The sequence below is a fragment of the Myotis davidii genome, unplaced genomic scaffold (genome assembly GCF_000327345.1).
Source record: "Myotis davidii unplaced genomic scaffold, ASM32734v1 scaffold392, whole genome shotgun sequence".
Classification (NCBI taxonomy): Eukaryota; Metazoa; Chordata; class Mammalia; order Chiroptera; family Vespertilionidae; genus Myotis; species Myotis davidii.
Genome location: NW_006284244.1, coordinates 571,655 through 589,233, shown reverse-complemented (window position 1 = coordinate 589,233; position 17,579 = coordinate 571,655). Strand labels below are relative to the sequence as shown.

The 17,579-nt window shown below is 37.0% G+C and overlaps 1 protein-coding gene across 1 annotated transcript in view; it reads right to left on the bottom strand.

The window, feature by feature from the left end:
• The window catches only part of LOC102768004 (probable ATP-dependent RNA helicase DDX60), a 68,058-nt gene that overhangs the window by 14,011 nt on the left and 36,468 nt on the right, over positions 1–17,579 (bottom strand). Inside the window, exons 14-21 of the mRNA XM_015568568.1 lie at positions 16,856–17,022; positions 16,163–16,321; positions 15,442–15,591; positions 12,080–12,199; positions 10,585–10,680; positions 7,376–7,491; positions 5,942–6,084; positions 5,736–5,845 (exon numbers count right to left, since the gene is read on the bottom strand). Of these exons, the coding sequence (XP_015424054.1) occupies positions 5,736–5,845; positions 5,942–6,084; positions 7,376–7,491; positions 10,585–10,680; positions 12,080–12,199; positions 15,442–15,591; positions 16,163–16,321; positions 16,856–17,022 (1,061 nt within the window). The remainder of the gene's footprint in view (positions 1–5,735; positions 5,846–5,941; positions 6,085–7,375; positions 7,492–10,584; positions 10,681–12,079; positions 12,200–15,441; positions 15,592–16,162; positions 16,322–16,855; positions 17,023–17,579) is intronic.

Sequence of the window (17,579 nt, the reverse complement as noted above, 5' to 3'; positions counted from 1 at the left end):
AATGGCTATTAACAATAAACCAGCAAACAAATGTTAAGGATGTGAAGAAAACAGAACCCTCATGCACTGTTGGAGGGAATGCAGATTGGTGCAGCCACTGTGGAAAGCAGTATGGAATTACCTCAAACAAACAAACAAACAAAAAACAACAACAAACACCAGAAAATGGACCTGCCTTATAACCCAGCAATTCCACTTCAGGGAATTTAGCTGAAGAACCCTGAAATAGTAATTCAAAGGAATATAGGCACCCCTATGTTCATTGCAGCATTGTTTACAATAGCCAAGATTTGGAAGCCGGCCAAGTGCCCATCAGTAGATGAGTGGATAACAGAGGCTATTTATCCAATAGAATGCTGCTTGGCCATAAAAAAGAAAAAAATCATACCCTTTGTGACAGCATGGATGAACCTGGAGAGCATTATGCTAAGTGAAATAAGCCAGCCAGAGAAAGGCAAGTACCATATAATTTCCCTCATATGTGGAATTTAGTGAACAAAATGAACTAACAAGCAAAATAGAAATAGACTCATAGAGGACAGGCTGACACCTGTCAGGTCAGGCAGATGGTGGAGGGATGGAGCAAAAGAGGGAAAAAAAAAGGATAAAATTCATGGACTTGGACAACAATGTGGTAATTGCTGGGGGGAGGAGGTAAGGGGGAGGTGAGGGGGCATGAGGAGATAAATGATGATGGACAGAGAACTGACTTGAGGTGGCGAGCACACAGTTCAGTGTACAGATGATATGCTGTAGAACTGTGCACCTGAAACTGTATAATTTTGTTAAACATTGTCACTCCAATAAGTTCAAAATATAAAAATGAAACTAAGGCTATCATATTACTTCTAAGACACTCAAGGACACTTCTCCTCAGGTCACTTGGTTTTACTTTAAGCCTTCCGGATATGTATGTCATTCATTTTTCCACAAATATTTTAAAAGTATAAATAAAAAATTCCTGCTCTCAAAAAGTATGCATTGTATTATTTTCTACTGGTTTCAAACTACTATTGCTACAAATCAACTGCCTGGGAGACTATGATCCCTGAGATGTTAATAGGTATTCTTCAGAAGAAAAGAAGGGAACATCAGTCAACAATAAAAATAAAGTTTAAAAATAAAATAAGATGTCACCCCCCCCCAAAGAAAAAAAGAAAGGTGTGTTTTTTCACAGGTGTCTGATTAAACACACTTGTTTAAGATTTCCCATTGCAAACATTAAATCTCAAAAAAATAACTACAGGCAGATTTGTCCAAAATTATTTGAAAATAGGATACTTGTTTTAGTAAATAGCTGTTAACACATTGGAAACTCTGGGATAAAAAAGCCATTCCCACTACAACACAGTTGGAAAAAAAATGTTTGGTAGTATGAAAAGTCGGTAGACTTTGAATCAGAAGGTGTAGTTCTAATTCCACTATAAATGCTAGTTTCTCATCAATAAATAGGAATTAAAATATCTGTACTCCCACTTTACAGACTGTAGTAAAATCAGATAGGATAAATGTATCAGCACATGTTTTTTAAACTTTTAAAACTAGTAAATGAATAAGTCCTAAAGATCTAATGTGCACTATAGTAATTATAGACAACAATGCTGTATTACAAGCACCAAACATCCTGAGATGAGATCTAATTATTCCCACCACAAAAGAAATTATAATTATGTGGCTTGGTTGAGGTCTTAGCTAAGGCTACAATGACATTCATATTGCAGTATATAAATGAATCAAATCAACACACTGTACACCTTAAACTTACACAATATTATAAGTCAAATATATTTCAATTCAAAATCAATTAGTCTTGTAAAAACTATAGGATGCAAACAATTACATGGAGTCAGCATTTAGCATCTCTCAGTCTGAGTACTGAAAGCTAGCTTGATAGTAAGAACCCATTTATGTCAAAACAGCAAATGAATATATTATTTTGGAACATTAGCATTTTATTCTCTTATTACTACCTTGAAGTGTAATTTATTTTGCCTAAATTAAAATAAAAACATAAAATAAATCCAAGATTTATCATAATTTTCAAGATTAAATCTTCTATTATGGTAACTAGAGTGGTTAGGATTTCTTAAGTCTCTTTGCCTTGTTCAAAAGTCTGAGCTTCCTCATTTCTAAAACAGAGGACAATTCTGCCTATGACATAGATTTGTTGTAGGAATTAAGTTAGATAATAGATATAATAGGCTTAGTAAAATACCTGGCACATATTTGATGCCCCAACTGTCAATGAGATTGATTAATCAACATATAGTTCTTAATTTTAAAAATCATATTAAGAATTCTATGGCCAAAAGCTGTGAATTTAATTTGGTTTTCCTCCACTATAAAATAAGCTAATGAGCTGGCAAAAACTGAGCCCAGTCTAGGTAAAAAAGAAAGAGAAATAAAAGGTCACAGTGTATTATACAATTGTACACTTGTAACTCATATAATGTCATAAACCAATGTCACTCCATAAATTTAATTTTTTAAAAAGTCATAGATTTGCATCCTTCTTCACTTGTAAGCATATGGTATTATACCATGATATTATTTTTGCAAAGTGCATTGTCTCTAACTCTGTAGGTGATAGTGAACACTGATCGTGCTGAGCAGAGGGAGGCAACAGTTCTTTCAAGGACTTCCTCGGGCTGAGCTGTCCAGGAGCCAGCAGCTGTTCCTGTGTGGCATCATTGGTGGCAAAGGCCAAACTCTACTCTTTGCCAGAAGCAAGCCTTATGTGGATGGAAGGCAATTCCCTCCCCCCAGTTGGATTAAGGCCAGCTCCTCACTAGCCCCACCCCTTCTCTTCTGAAACCATTTCTATGATAGAGCTGCAGAGGAGATGACCAAACTGGGTGGTTCTTCTCTTTATGTTGCCACAATGTATTAAGCTTTTTCTTGCCACTCAGTTCTTTCATATTAATCTGAAATATAATACACAATGATTTGCTCATTTGGAAAGGTCTACTTGCTTTATATCCCTGCTACTTTAGGAAAGTATTCTACATAAATACATGCTTCATACACAGCTGTCATTACACAGTTAATAATGTCTACACCTCTGTGACCATCCTGTATTCCTGTGGCAAGTCTAGAAGTCTTAAGAAGACTCATTCAGCACCATGACCTTTGCAGAAGTCATATGGGGTCAGAGCACACTGTAGCAGTTCCACTGCTTTCCAGTTATTCCATTAATAGCTACTGAAAATAGAGGAAAGGCACTTGGACCAAAATGCCAATCCTGTCAACTACTCCAAACCACTGGACTCATTGCTACTTCACGATAACCTGCCTTGAACCATCCAACTCAAAATAAAATAATTTTTTAAAATACTATGCTGCTTTTAAAATGCCAGGTAATGATAGGGGTGGGGGGAAAGGGAAGAAGAGAGAAAGAATTCTTTTATTATTTATGTGTGGCTTGTCATCTATATTCTAGTTTAGAGTTTAGGTTAGGTCACTGGAATTTTAGCCATATTTTTGTTTTATTTCAATTTTGGATTGGGCCACTGCAGCACAAAAGAGAAACATCTAAAATAAAATCCAATTAGAAAATCACCATCATTAGGATTCATTCAGTTGCTTTTAGAAGCCATTGCATCATAGCCCAAATGCTATAAAGTCATTCTCATTCATCCCCTCATTTAGGTATTTCTTCAACTGATCATTCAGAATACTGGGTTAACCAGAGTTTGAATGGGCCATTCCTAGGAACAGGAGGAGAGAACAACCTCTGGAATCAATCTGAGATTGCATCCCAGCCCCACCACTCACTTGGTGCAACAGTGAGTTATTTAATTGTCTATGCTTCACCTTCCTCATTTAGGAAATGGGAATATTAATATGGCATCCATGCTAAAATTGTTGTAATTGTTAGAAGAGACAAAATATGCAATATTATTCGAACACAAAGTAAGTGCAACAAGCCTCTAGTATTAAATAAAGATAGCTAGTCTTTATTCATGAATTCATGCATGGATGGGGTCCCTCGGCCTGGCCAGCAACTGGGGCCTATCATGGCCATCTAGTCCAGTCCAGGGCAGGGGAGGGACCAAGGGAGGTTGGCCAGCCGCAGGAGGTTGGAGGTGGGAGCACACTGATCCATGGGGGCAGCTCCTGCACTGAGCATCTGCCCCCTGGTGGTCAGTGCGCATCATAGCTACTGGCCGGTCAATAGGTCGTTTGGTCGACCAGTCATAATGGTTGCTTAGGCTTTTATATATATAGGTAAATGTAGTAAGCACTTTTATATACACAGCAGTTTGTTAGGGACTAAGGACACAACATGTGTCTTCATGGAGTTATTCTAGTAAGATAAAGGAGACATGCATGTGAACAAGTTTAGCAGCAAGCTGGCCATGATTATTGTCATACAAGAAATACAGAAAAGGTGCTATGGAGAGGTTATTACATCCAGCTAAGAAAGTCACAGGAGGATTCTAAATTGGTTTCACATTAGAAGAGTCAAAAGAGGTGAACAGGTTCTGGACAACTAGCATTTGACATCTGGGGTGAAATGTTCCAGGAACAATATAAGTAATGAGGGTATCGAGGTAAGATACATCAAGTGGATAAATGGAAAGGACTTTGGAGCCAGGTCATAGAAGAAGCCATGCTCAGAGCTGTGTGCATTTAGCCATTTCCAAAGGAAAGCTACTGCAGTCATGGCAAAATCAGAATTATCTTTATTACTGATTTATCTAAATTAGCTTGGTACGCCGAAACCGGTTTGGCTCAGTGGATAGAGCGTCGGCCTGCGGACTGAAAGGTCCCAGGTTCGATTCCGGTCAAGGGCATGTACCTGGGTTGCGGGCACATCCCCAGTGGGAGATGTGCAGGAGGCAGCTGATCGATGTCTCTCTCTCATCGATGTTTCTAACTCTCTATCTCTCTCCCTTCCTCTCTGTAAAAAAAAAAATAAATAAATAAATAAAATAAATAAATAAATAAATAAATTAGCTTGGTAGATCCAGAAATACCATGTAGGCAGGACATGGAATTAATTCCTGTGCCATCTAAAGTTTCATGTACCTTAAAAATTGTCATATTAGAAGGCTTAATGGGACAACAAAATTCAGAATATATTTAATTTGCCAGGTCTTGGAAGGAAGACAAACTATTAACTAATTATCACTTTGAGAAGCAACCAGAGCTTGAATAAGCCATTCCTGGGAATAGGATGAGAAAGGAAGAAAAGTACACAAGAAAATTAAGAAGTCTTCTTCCACTCAAATCCCAGCAGTAAATGAAGTCCTCTTATGACTTCCATGTTATTGCTTCACTACTAAAAAACCATGTTGTGATTAATAAGCTAGTGAAAGGTCTCTTTTCCTTATTTAACCTAATTCATGGTGCTCAGATTCTCAGATGTGCTAGATATTGTCCACAGGTATTTGTATCCACACTAAGAGAAAAATTAGTTTCAGAGAAGTGGACAGGTAGACAGTGGTGCTAAAAGAAAGAAAATGAGCAAAGATAATGTCCAAGGATAAATAAAATTAACCAAAAAATGTTTCAGGTTAAAAGTTTCAGTCATTTTTAAGCTTCATGGATGCAGACACTATTAAAGAAAGAATGAAAACTGTAAAATTATTCTTGTGACTTTCAAAACTAAGTTTTAATATCTGTTATACAATATTTATAACTCAATTCTGCTAAGTTTCAACTAGGCATCTTTTCAACTGTGATATATACTTTATATTACTAGGAACAAAGATGGCTGGAGTATTACTTACATGCTCTGTTGTTAGTGCGGCACACGGGTGAAAATGATCAAAGTAAATGTCATTATGTTTTACCGAACATATATGCTTCTCTAAGTCATTGTATCTCTCTCCATAGAGCACTAAAAATGAAGAGCGAGAATTTCCAAATGAATAAACACACGACTGAGATAATTTTAAAGTACAAAATAAAACTCCTATGGATGTATCCAACATACCAAGTCTAACTTTATATGATTGCTTCATTTGAAAGTGGTCTTTGTAAAAATTGGCACGATAGCCGGCATTTCTTTTAGCAGCAGTGTTCTTTTCTATTATATTGTCTGCTTGTTTCCAGTACCGTTTTATCGATTGTAGCCACCTTAAAAATAAGTTTACATATTATTTAGGCATAACATGAAACTACTTGTGATACAATATTTTTTTTAAATATATTTTATTGATTTTTTACAGAGAGGAAGGGAGAGAGATAGAGAGTTAGAAACATCGATGAGAGAGAAACATCAACCAGCTGCCTCCTGCACATCTCCCACTGGGGATGTGCCCGCAACCCAGGTACATGCCCTTGACCGGAATCGAACCTGGGACCTTTCAGTCCGCAGGTCGACGCTCTAGCCACTGAGCCAAACCGGTTTTGGCTACAATATTTTTAATAACAAAAATGTCATGTGCCTTAAAAATTGGACTTAAGGGAATAATAGGCCCTGAAACCTGACACATTGAGATTGAATCCCAACCTCCTTACTACTGGCTATGGCTCTTGTTATATCACTTAATATCTCTAAGCCTCATTTCCTACATTTTAAAATGGAAATAATAATAGTAGCATTGGGCCCAGCTGGCATGGCTCAGTGATTGAATGTTGACCTATGAACCAAGAGGTCACAGCTCAATTCCCAGTCAGGGCACATGCCCGGATTGCAGGCTCAATCCCAAGTGTGGGGCACGTAGGAGGCAACCAATCAATGTTTCTCCCTCATCATTGATGTTTCTATCTCTCTCTCTCCCTCTCCCTTTTCCTCTGAAATCAATAAAAATTAAAATATGTATATATATATTAGTGCTGAAATTCTAAATTCTATTTAATAGTAATAATGGAAGTAGTAAATCATAAGGGTTGTTGGCATTTAAAATAAATTGACACATGCAAAGCACTTAGAACAGTACCTGGTACATTGGAGTCTTTACTCTAATTGTTATTATTAGTGGCCAAAAATATAGCCCAATGACAAAATGATATGGGGCTTTCAACTAAGAAGGCTTTGCTATCTTTCTAAACATCCACAAAGTGAGACAATATAATAAATCTCAAGGTCAATGAGAGAGTGTGTCATTATTCCATTTTAATTTTGGTAAAGGAAAAAAACAGGGGACCTAAATCAGTTACTTCTGGGGAACATTTTTGAGGCACAGGGAAATTTCTTACTCAATTGCAGATCTTATTGGGAGAGTCCTTGATTTTTCCCTTATAGAGTGTGGCCTTGCTCAGCACCTGCCAGGAGGTGCTAGTAGACTCTTTCCTTGAATATCCACAGATAAGCTAACAAATTCACCAGAAAGTTATGAAACATTTCAGAACCCATATAGAAAATATGATATTTAAACGTTCAAAATAGATAGCCATTCTATTCAAACGGGAACCTAATGCCTACTCAGTGAGATGTGCAGGGTTGCTTATTGTAGCCGAAAGAGCCAGAAAGGGACATCGAATCATGACAAGGAGATGTTCCCAAACTTCTGCTCCAATCTCTCCACCAAGACAATGGACCTATTAAAGACAAAAATTTCTCCATTAAAAAGTTCATTTAAAAACAGTTTATGAAAATAAGGCATGACAGGCTGATTCCCTACATAGTTTCCTATCACATTTCATCAACCATGCTAAATTTATATACATATTGGGGAATTCAGGCAATAGAAAATCTTTACACATAAATTTTCCCTAATCCCCATAACCAATTCATCAATAATTCCTCTTTATCTTACCTTCAGAAATTTATTTGGTATTATACATTTCTCCCCATGCCTACAACCAACCAAGTCACCATCACTCCTCAGCTGCACTACCACACTATCCTCCTGACTGCCTTACTAGCTTCCCCCTTCGTGCCCCTACATTCTTCACACCACAGACAAAATGATGTGTCTAAAAGATAAGTGAGTTAGGCCCTGTCCCTAATTGACTTCCATCAATATCTTCCCATTACATACGGAACAAAATATAAATAAAGTCCTTAACAAGGTGTATAATGCCAAGCATACTTGGGCCCCGGCTTGCCTCTTGAGCTTCATCTCAAGCCACTCTCCCATCTTATGCCAAATTTGCTCCAGACATACTATCCTGTTCTTTATTCCTTGACCAGAACGTCCCTACTCTAGGGCTCTCACATATATTGCTCTTTCTGCTTAAAATGCTCTTATTCCCTCTATTCAACCTGTATAAAGTTCAGCTTGATGTCACTATATTAGAAAGACTTTTCTGACTGCCCACTCCAGAGCTGTCCTCCTACCCGCTCCCTGCCATTATCACAATCACAACAGCCCCTCTTTCTCTTCCCAACGTGTACCAATATGGGTTGGTATAGTCATCTGTGCGCTTAACTGTTTAATTCCCATTTGTCAATTACTCTCATGACTTTAGACGGGGGCATCCCCAGCACCAAATAGTGCCTGGCATTGTGGAGGCACTCCTTAAATATTTGCTGAATATGTAAATGAATGTCTTTTGACCAAATAAAACAAATTCAACTAGACTCAGTGAAGATTCTCAAACCTTGAACAGATAAAATCAACTGGAAAGGACTCACCCTCAGAGCCACATAATTTTTTTAAAAAGTTGCCATTTTTGCCCATTTGGTTTTTCCCTGGTCAAATAATATATCATTTTGCTGAATATGAACTTTGTGCTTTGTACTAAATAGCACATTTTCCTGACCCTACCAGAATATTAGCCTTCAAAACTTTTCAGCTTTACCCTTATATAAAAATGTCATATTTCATAGCTTTGAGGTTAAAGTACAACTCAAGGTTCTAGATTACAAAGATAAAATTTTTGTACGTTTTCTGAGCAGGGATACTCAAGGTCTTTAAGATGCAACACATATAGATTAACCAAAAATCAGTGTCAAATAAATCATAAGCACAGCCTGCTTGGTAGCTCCAAATTTATGAGAGGAAAAGTTAAGTTAAATATAGATATATTTTCCCCCTTTAAATTGAAATTTCCTTGAAGCAATGGAATATATCTTTTATAATGTTTTAAGTTTCATCCTAGTTGGTGTTGCGCAGTGGTTAGAGTACTGGCTCACACACCAAAGGCTCCTGAGTTCGATTCCTGGTCAAGGGCATGTACCTGGGTTGCAGGTTTGACCCCCAGCAGAACTGGAACAGGTGCCTGTGGGAGCAACCAATCTATCTGTCTCTGTCACATCGATGTTTTTCTCTCTCTATCCCCCTTCTCTCTCTCCCTCCCTCCCACTCTCTCTAACAACCAATTAAAAAAATATCCGTGGGTGAGGATTAACAAAAAGATAAATATACATAATGTGTTAAGTTTCTTTGAATAAATATTTCTTTTTAAAAAATATTTTTATTGATTTCAGAGAGGAAGAAAGAAGGAGAGAGAGAGAAACACCAATGATGAGAGAGAACCAATGATCAGCTGCCTCCTGCACACCCCCTGCTGGGGATTGAGCCCACAACCTGGGCATGTGCCCTTGATCAGAACTGAACCTGGGACCCTTCAGTCCGCAGGTCGAAGCTCTCTCCACTGAACCAAACCAGCCAGCGCTGAATAAATATATCTAATAATAATACTATAAAATTTTTTTTAAATATTTTCTATTTGCCCCTGTAAATTTCCATTGTTTCCTACCATGCTCTCTCTGGAAACCTACAGAGACTACTTCAAAAGGGTTCTTTACTTCCATTGTATTTAGCCAATGAAGACCCTTGGCAAGTGGTCAGAAGAAGGGAGGAGAATAAGAATGAGGTCTTCATTCTATTGGCTCCCTTCCTGAAAGATTACCTTGAGCCAACTGTATCCCTCAGCTAAGGTAATTGGTCCTTACATGTGGCCAACTCAATCCGAATCTCCTTTTCAGTCTCAGTAACTGCTGCTTTGCCTTGTCCGTTTATTTTTTTATTTTTTTAATATATTTTATTGATTTTTACAGAGAGGAAGGGAGAGGGATAGAGAGTTAGAAACATCGATGAGAGAGAAACATTGATCAGCTGCCTCCTGCACGCCTCCTACTGGGGATGTGCCTGCAACCAAGGTATATGCCCTTGACTGGGACCCTTCAGTCTGCAAGCTGGTGCTCTATCCAGTGAGCCAAACCAGCTAGGGCTGCCTTGTCCTTTTAAATCTAGGGGTAAGCTACTAGCTCTGAATGACTGTACTAATCTTATTTGTTCCCTCATGTACACCTTTGGAAAATACTCTTCTTGAATTATATTTTAAGTGTGCCACCTGTTTTCAGTTGGGACCATGACTGATAAGGTAGCATATAAGTAGCAACATTGTTAGAGGCCAACTTCTTTGCTTTAGGGATTAAAAATTGAATGTTGACATCTCTGTCCAAAATTTATGCAATGGTGGTTATTTCTGCTCCTCTGAAATAGTAGTCACCAATGACAGGTTCCTCTCCCATACAGAGCTCTGCAGCATATACCAATATACCCTATTGAGTTACAACAGGAAAATGGAGCCAAAAGATTGGTTATGATTCACTAGGAAAACCATTCAGAAGGAAGTGCATGTAGACAAAGGGACAAATATCCTAAGTATCAGAGATCTTCATTATACCTGTATGCTGTTGTACACTAGGAAATTAACCCAGAAAAATAATTCCAAACCTACCTCATCAAATATAACATATCTGATCCTTTTCACCCATCTTTGGCGATGAGGAGCTAACAGCAGAATTTCAAGGCAGGCAGGCACTGTAACAAGTACCTAAAAGTAAGAACATTGCATAAACAAACATTTAGAGCATTTCCTATGTATATACATAGCTATAAATATATAAAAGATAGAGTTATAACTCCTGAATGTACCAGCTGATAAATAGGATATTGCTTCTGAGTGTTGGAGTAAAACTGTGATATATTAGTTGGAACCTTAGGAAATTGCAATTTTACAGGTCAAACTGGTAAAATATCAGATTTTAAATTCAAATTCTTACTTATGAGTAGTCAAAGTCATAAAATAGAAAGTTAATTGTCACATGTCTGTTTCCTCAAAATCTGACCCTAATACACAGTTTAGGATGAAAAAATGTTTATGAAGAACCAACAACTATGGAAGTGGGAGGAAGGGGGACGGGGGAGAGGGAGAAGCTAAACTTTCAAAACAGGCATGATGAAATCTTAACCAACCTGGCTCAGAGTTCTGGAGTGAATATTGGCTGTCAGAGCAGTTCTACAGGAAGCCAAAATGGCCTGGTGTTTACTAGTATACCCCTGCCTAGCTCACTCACAGATATGAACTATGGAGGCAGAATTGGGGGAACTGACAGCTAGCATTTGTTTTGAACACAATCCCCCATCTGGACAGCAAGTCCTTCCTTAAAAGGTGATCTGGGTAACACATATCCATTTCTGCCATGCAATGTTCTATAATCATGTTTTCACTTTTTGTTTAGTCTAGGTTGTTTATCTATGAGTTCAATAAATCAGAAACAAAATGTCTATGATTTGCTTAACACCCAATTTTTTATCCATAATACAACATTTAAAAAATTACAATGAGCACTAGCAGGTTTAGCTCAGGGGATAGAGCATCAGCCCTCAGACTGAAGGGTCCCAAATTCAATTCTGGTCAAGGGCATACCTCTGTTGCAGGTTCCATTCCCAGCCCTGGTCGAGGAGCATGCGGGAGGCAACCAGTGGATGTGTCTCTCTCACATCCATGTCTCTGTCTCTCACCCTCCCTTCCACTCTCTCTAAAAAATCAATGGAAAAATATCCTCAGGTAAGGATTAACAACAACAAAAATTACAATAAGTACCTACTCATCAAGAAAAGTAAGAGAACCCTACTTACCAAGAAAAAGTAATTCTAACTGGAAATTGGTGTTGGTTAATTTTTTATAACATTGGTTCTTCAAATCATTTTGAATTAAGTTATAAACCAAGATGATGCAATGAACTATAACTAAAATCTGAAATCAAAATGTAAGTGTCCTCCTATTATCCTCTCTTTGGATTATAACAATATTAAATTTTCCCTAGAGCTATTTCACCTTGTATATTCAACTGAATTATTTCCATAAGGCCTTGTGAATTTCTAGTGAAAAAGACATATAAGTACTATTATATAATTTGAGAACAAAAGCATTAATTAATATGTCCTACCTGACAGTTTAGGGCATCATGACGATATTCCCTTGTAAAAATACCACATAGAGTTTCACCATTAGGCAGATTTTTCATGTAACGATTCTGAACAGTTGCTGCCACTTGATTAACAAGGGCCTAGTTGACAAGGACAGAGATTCATTACTTAAAGTACAGGTAAAACAGGTAACAATAGGAACTGTATAAAAATATGTCCCGCTATGAGTGCAGGAAGCTTAATAACTGCTTATTTTTTACTCGTCTACTCTAAATACACTAGTGTGCTTTTTTTGAGATACTTTACTAAACATGTGAACCTCACGGATAAACCCCAACATAAAGTAAAATGGGGAAAAATGGCTTCATCAGAAGGAAAAAATAAAGAGGAAATGTTGCTCAGACATCAGGAAGAAAAAAACACACACACAAAAATCAGCTAATATCTGAATGGCCAAGATTTAGAGACAATTGTGAGGCTGCTATAGGGAAAAGGTCAAGTGAGGGATAGTCAAGGTAACTTTGTGGTTTTTATATTTGGGGATTTCCCCCAGACATGTTAAGTTTGAATATAAACATGAATAAGTAGACCCATGCTCTGGATCAACCATGTAGCCTGGTCAGTAGAATCTGAGTGTGTGGAAACCTATGAACATCTTTCTATTTCACCCTTTACACCAAAAAACAAAATTACACATAGATTAACCTGTAAATTTTAAAACATAAGCATAAAAATAATAGAAAACAAGAACTTCATATATTTTGTATGCTTGAGCACACATGAAAAAGCTAAATGAAAATATTGATAGATATGACTATACAAAAATATTAACAAAATATCGTTATCATTAATGTAACCATAATATAATAAAAAGACAAAATGACAAATAAAAGTATATTTATTATAATCTAAAGAGAAATAGTATACTAACTATACAAAATTCTGATCCTATATAATAAAAGCTTAATATGCAAATAGACTGAATGGCAGAATGACTGGTTGGCAGGGGGCAGGGCCAGCGAGTGGGAGGAGCCAGGCCAGCCAAGGCAGGTGCCAGCAGGCAGATGGGGGGGACAGCGATCAGGGGGCAGCGGCGACCAGCAGCGGTGGAGGGATGCTGGGGGGGCAGGGCCAGAGCTGCCCCCTGGTGGTCAGTGTGCTCCCACAGGGATGTCCGCGGGGAGGGGCCTAAGCCATCAGTGGGACACCTTGAGGGCTCCCAGACTGCGAGAGGGTGAAGGCTGGGCTGAGAGAATCCCCCTAGTGCACAAATTTTTGTGCACCGGGATTATAGTAAATTAATAAAAAGACATTACCTTTCCTGCCAAAAAAAAGAAAAATGGGCAAATACATTTACAATTGGTTTATGAATAAAGAAATTTCAATACCTCCAAATCACACATAAAGATGCCCAAATCACAAAAATCCAAATTGAAATATGAGATAAAAGTTTTCATCTATCAGTATGGCAAAAACTTTTTAAATGATTAAAAGACAAGAGAATGTGTACTACTATATATTGCCAGTGGGAATAAAAATAGAGATTTAAACTTTTTGAAGAGTACCAATTCCACTTCTAGTCAGTTTAACTTTTCTTTTATATATATATAAATATATTTTTATTGATTTCAGGGAGGGAGAGTGAGATAGAAACATCAATGATAAGAGAGAATCATTAATCGGTTGTCTCCTGCAAGCCCCTTATTGGGGATCAAGCCCACAAACCCTGGCATGTGCCCTGATCAGGAATAGAACTATGATCTCCTGGTTTATAGGTTAACACTCAGCCACTGAGCCATACTGGCTGGGCCAGCTTAATTTTTCTTGATATGTTGTATTACATTCCAACAATGAATACTTACTGTTTTCATAAACATGAAAAACAAAAAGCTACAAAAAATAATGAAGTGCTAATCCCAGCCAGGTGACTAACTTGGTTGAAGCATCATTATGTCCACCAAAAGGTTGCAGGTTTGATTACCAATCAGGACATATATCTAGGTTGTCAGTTTCATTCCCATTTGGGGCACGTGTGGAAGGCAACTGATCAATCTATCTCACATCAATGTTTCTCTTTCTTCCTTTCTCTCTTCTCTCTTCTCTCTCCCCTTCTCAATCTCTCTCTCTCTCTCTCTCTCTCTCTCTCTCTCTCTCCTTCTCAAAACATAAAATTAAAAATTAAAAATCTAAAATGCTAATTTCAACTAATATATTGATTAATTTGAGGCTGACCACAAGTCACTCAATACTACACATTTTTCTAGAAAATAAAAGTCTGAATTCACATTAATCCATAGAATTAAAGTTACCTCAATTAGATTTGCCTTTCTTAATTGTAATCATATTTAAAACAAAAGGTGGTGAATGAGGATATATAAACTTATACTTCCTATAAATAAAACCTCCTGCATGACAAAAATCATACCTTCTATTTTTAAGTTCAACATTATGAGTTCTAGACATAAAAGAAAAATGACAAAACAACCTGATGAGAAATGGGGCAGTCACTAAAGCCCAAATGCTGATTAAATACATCCCATAATTTCTGCAGAGGCACTAGTAGGTTCTTAAGTGACTCAACAGTGCCCAGCAAAGTATGGGTACTTCTCTCAATTCCAGCTGAATGACAAGATCACAAGACCAGACTTTTTCCTCATGATGGTTCTAAGGAAAGTACTATTTGATCTCCGAAACTAAAAAGAGAAAATGCAGGCTAAAATAAATTAAATCATGGAAACAGAGAACAGATTTAGTTGCCAGAGGCAGAGGTGGAGGCTGTATAAAATGGGTGAAGGTGGTCAAAAGGTACAAACTTTCAGATGAAAGATAAATAAGTCTTGGGGATGTAATGTACAGCATGGGGACTATCGTTAAAAATATTGTATTGTAAGTTAGAAAGTTGTTAAGAGAGAAGATCTTAAAAGTTTATATCATAAGAAAAATGTAACTATTTGAGATGATGGATGTTAACTAAACTTATTGCTATAATCATTTCACATTGTATACATATGTCAAATCATTATGTTGTACGTCAATTATCTATATATAGAAAAGCCAAGGTATTGAAACACCAAAACAAACAGAACGACCGTTTGCTTTGATGCACACTGCACCCCTATTACCCCTCAACCCTGATTGTGGGCGTGGCCAGCCAGCCAACCTCCCGGCCTGTCCCCTCAGCCTGCCCAGCCTGATCAGCCCCAATCGGGGTGGGTCAGCCAGACCCCACTCATGCACGAATTTGTGCACCAGGCCTCTAGTATATCAAAACTGGAAAATGAATAAATAAAAAGTGGAACAGATTTATCACATGACTACAGGTATTATTTTAAAAGAGGGGATTCAAGAATGAAAGAGCAAATTAAAGTCACTTGAGCACTACCTTTGTTGGTGCGACATACACAACCACCCCCTCATCGCTCTCCTTTAGCACTTTCTCCATGCAGTAGTAGGAAGCATAGGTTTTGCCTGAGGACGTTGGAGCAACAATCACAGCTGATTCATTATTATCCACAACATCAAGGAGCTCTCGCTGCAGGATTCAGAGCACCATTTGTGTCAATAATGTGAAGAGCAATTTATTAGCAATTTTATATTGTTCAGTCTATGAAGAAACACACCATGTCATTCCAAATTTTATACCCATTAATACTAATTTTACACCTATTTGTAGAAGAATAGCTATTATGGTAACAGATGAGGCATGTAAATATATAAGCACTTGTCTACACAGTTTAATGTGCCAAATTTCTCTGTGCACAATTTATAGATTTACATATTAAATCCTACTGATAAAGGGAAAACTTGGAGGCTGCTCCATAATGATACAACTGGATGACACACAACTTCAAAATATGCATGTGAACTCATCAGAGTACCTCCAAGGCAATGGTCTAGTAATAAAAAATGAACAAAATAAAAATTTCACTTTCTTTAGGTTGAAAAAAGTCTACACTTGACATTCCAATAACAAAATAATTTTAATGATATGACTCAATATTAAGAAGTTAATGACAAATATAATAGGTAGTGCCACAATAATGAAAAGATCCTCAGATCACATTTAATAATAAATACAAAGGCCTGTTTCATTCAGTCATTACCTGCCATGTGTCAGGAATAAAACCATGAACTCTGGGATCTGGATCTTTTCTCTCATCTCGTAGCAAATAATGGCCCATATATTGTAGTTGAAACCGAACAGGCCCAATGCCAATTGAATATTTATTCTTTTTCTTCTCCTTTATGCCATCTTCTGCAGCCTACATTATTTTAAAAGTTCATTTGAAAGTGATTTTAAATTATAACATCATTCAAATAATTCAAACATTTATTACTAACACATTTTATGAGAAAAAAATTTAACACTTTTTTAAATTTTGTAGTATCTTTGCTGAAGTATTTTAGTACCTACTCATCATCTTAACCATGAGTAAATTAGCAGACATCAAAGTTTTCAAAAACCCATGAAGATGTTTGCAGCTACAATCTAGTATAGGTGAAGACAATTGAAGAATCCCATTATACTGTTTAAATTTTTTGCTAGAATTAAACATAGGCTTATTTTTACAGGTCTGCATAGATTATCTGGCATTTAATGTTTGTCCGAACACTTGTACAAGCTTTTTAATTCCAGATTACTTCAAATTTGGGCAGCTAGGTTACTAATAATGATTATGAATTCAAAGTAAATATTTTCAGTTAAAAACACCTAGAAGAGGTGATTGTATTTGCAAGACCCTTTATATATACCTAATAATTATTCTATTAAAATGGAACTATTCTGAAAACATTACCTCAGTTGGATTTAAAGAACTTGCCAACTCGTCAAATCCTAAATACTTAAGGCATCTGGCTATGAGTTGCCGATCTGCCTCTTGCAAAAATTCTGGGTGTTTTTCCATCAAGGAGTGGATCCTTTTCATCATTTGAACAGCTATACTTAAATCTTTTGCGGTTTCACCTTGGCAAAGAACAACACAGTTGTTATAAAGACCACCAAAAACAATGAATTTATGTTATCCGAGAGTAGTCATCCAGGCTATCAATTTGACCTAATTAAATTCACTATGGTTTTGGAACACAAAATACTAAATAAAATAATATTAAAGTGCAACTATACACACGTCATCATCTCTATGGACAAAGTTGAAGAAAAAGAAAAATCTTATAGTTCATGATAGAAATAAGGTCATTAAAGCTCAAATTTGTGCAAGTTCTGGGGAAGAACAAATGTTTTCTCCACCTATTAGTTTCACACCTTCTCTACTGTGTTCAAAGAAAAATTATTAGGATGACTTTAAATACCCAGTTAAAAACTTAGCAACATTTAAGGTCTACTCTTGGCCACAAATAAGTATTTGGCACAATCAATGGAGCCTCTCAATTCAATCAGCCTAATACACTTGCCAGAACAGACTTTGCTAATTCCCCTTCATTGCTTTATAACAGTGATGGCAAACATTTTGAGCTCGGCGTGTCAGCATTTTGAAAAACCCTAACTTAACTCTGGTGCCATGT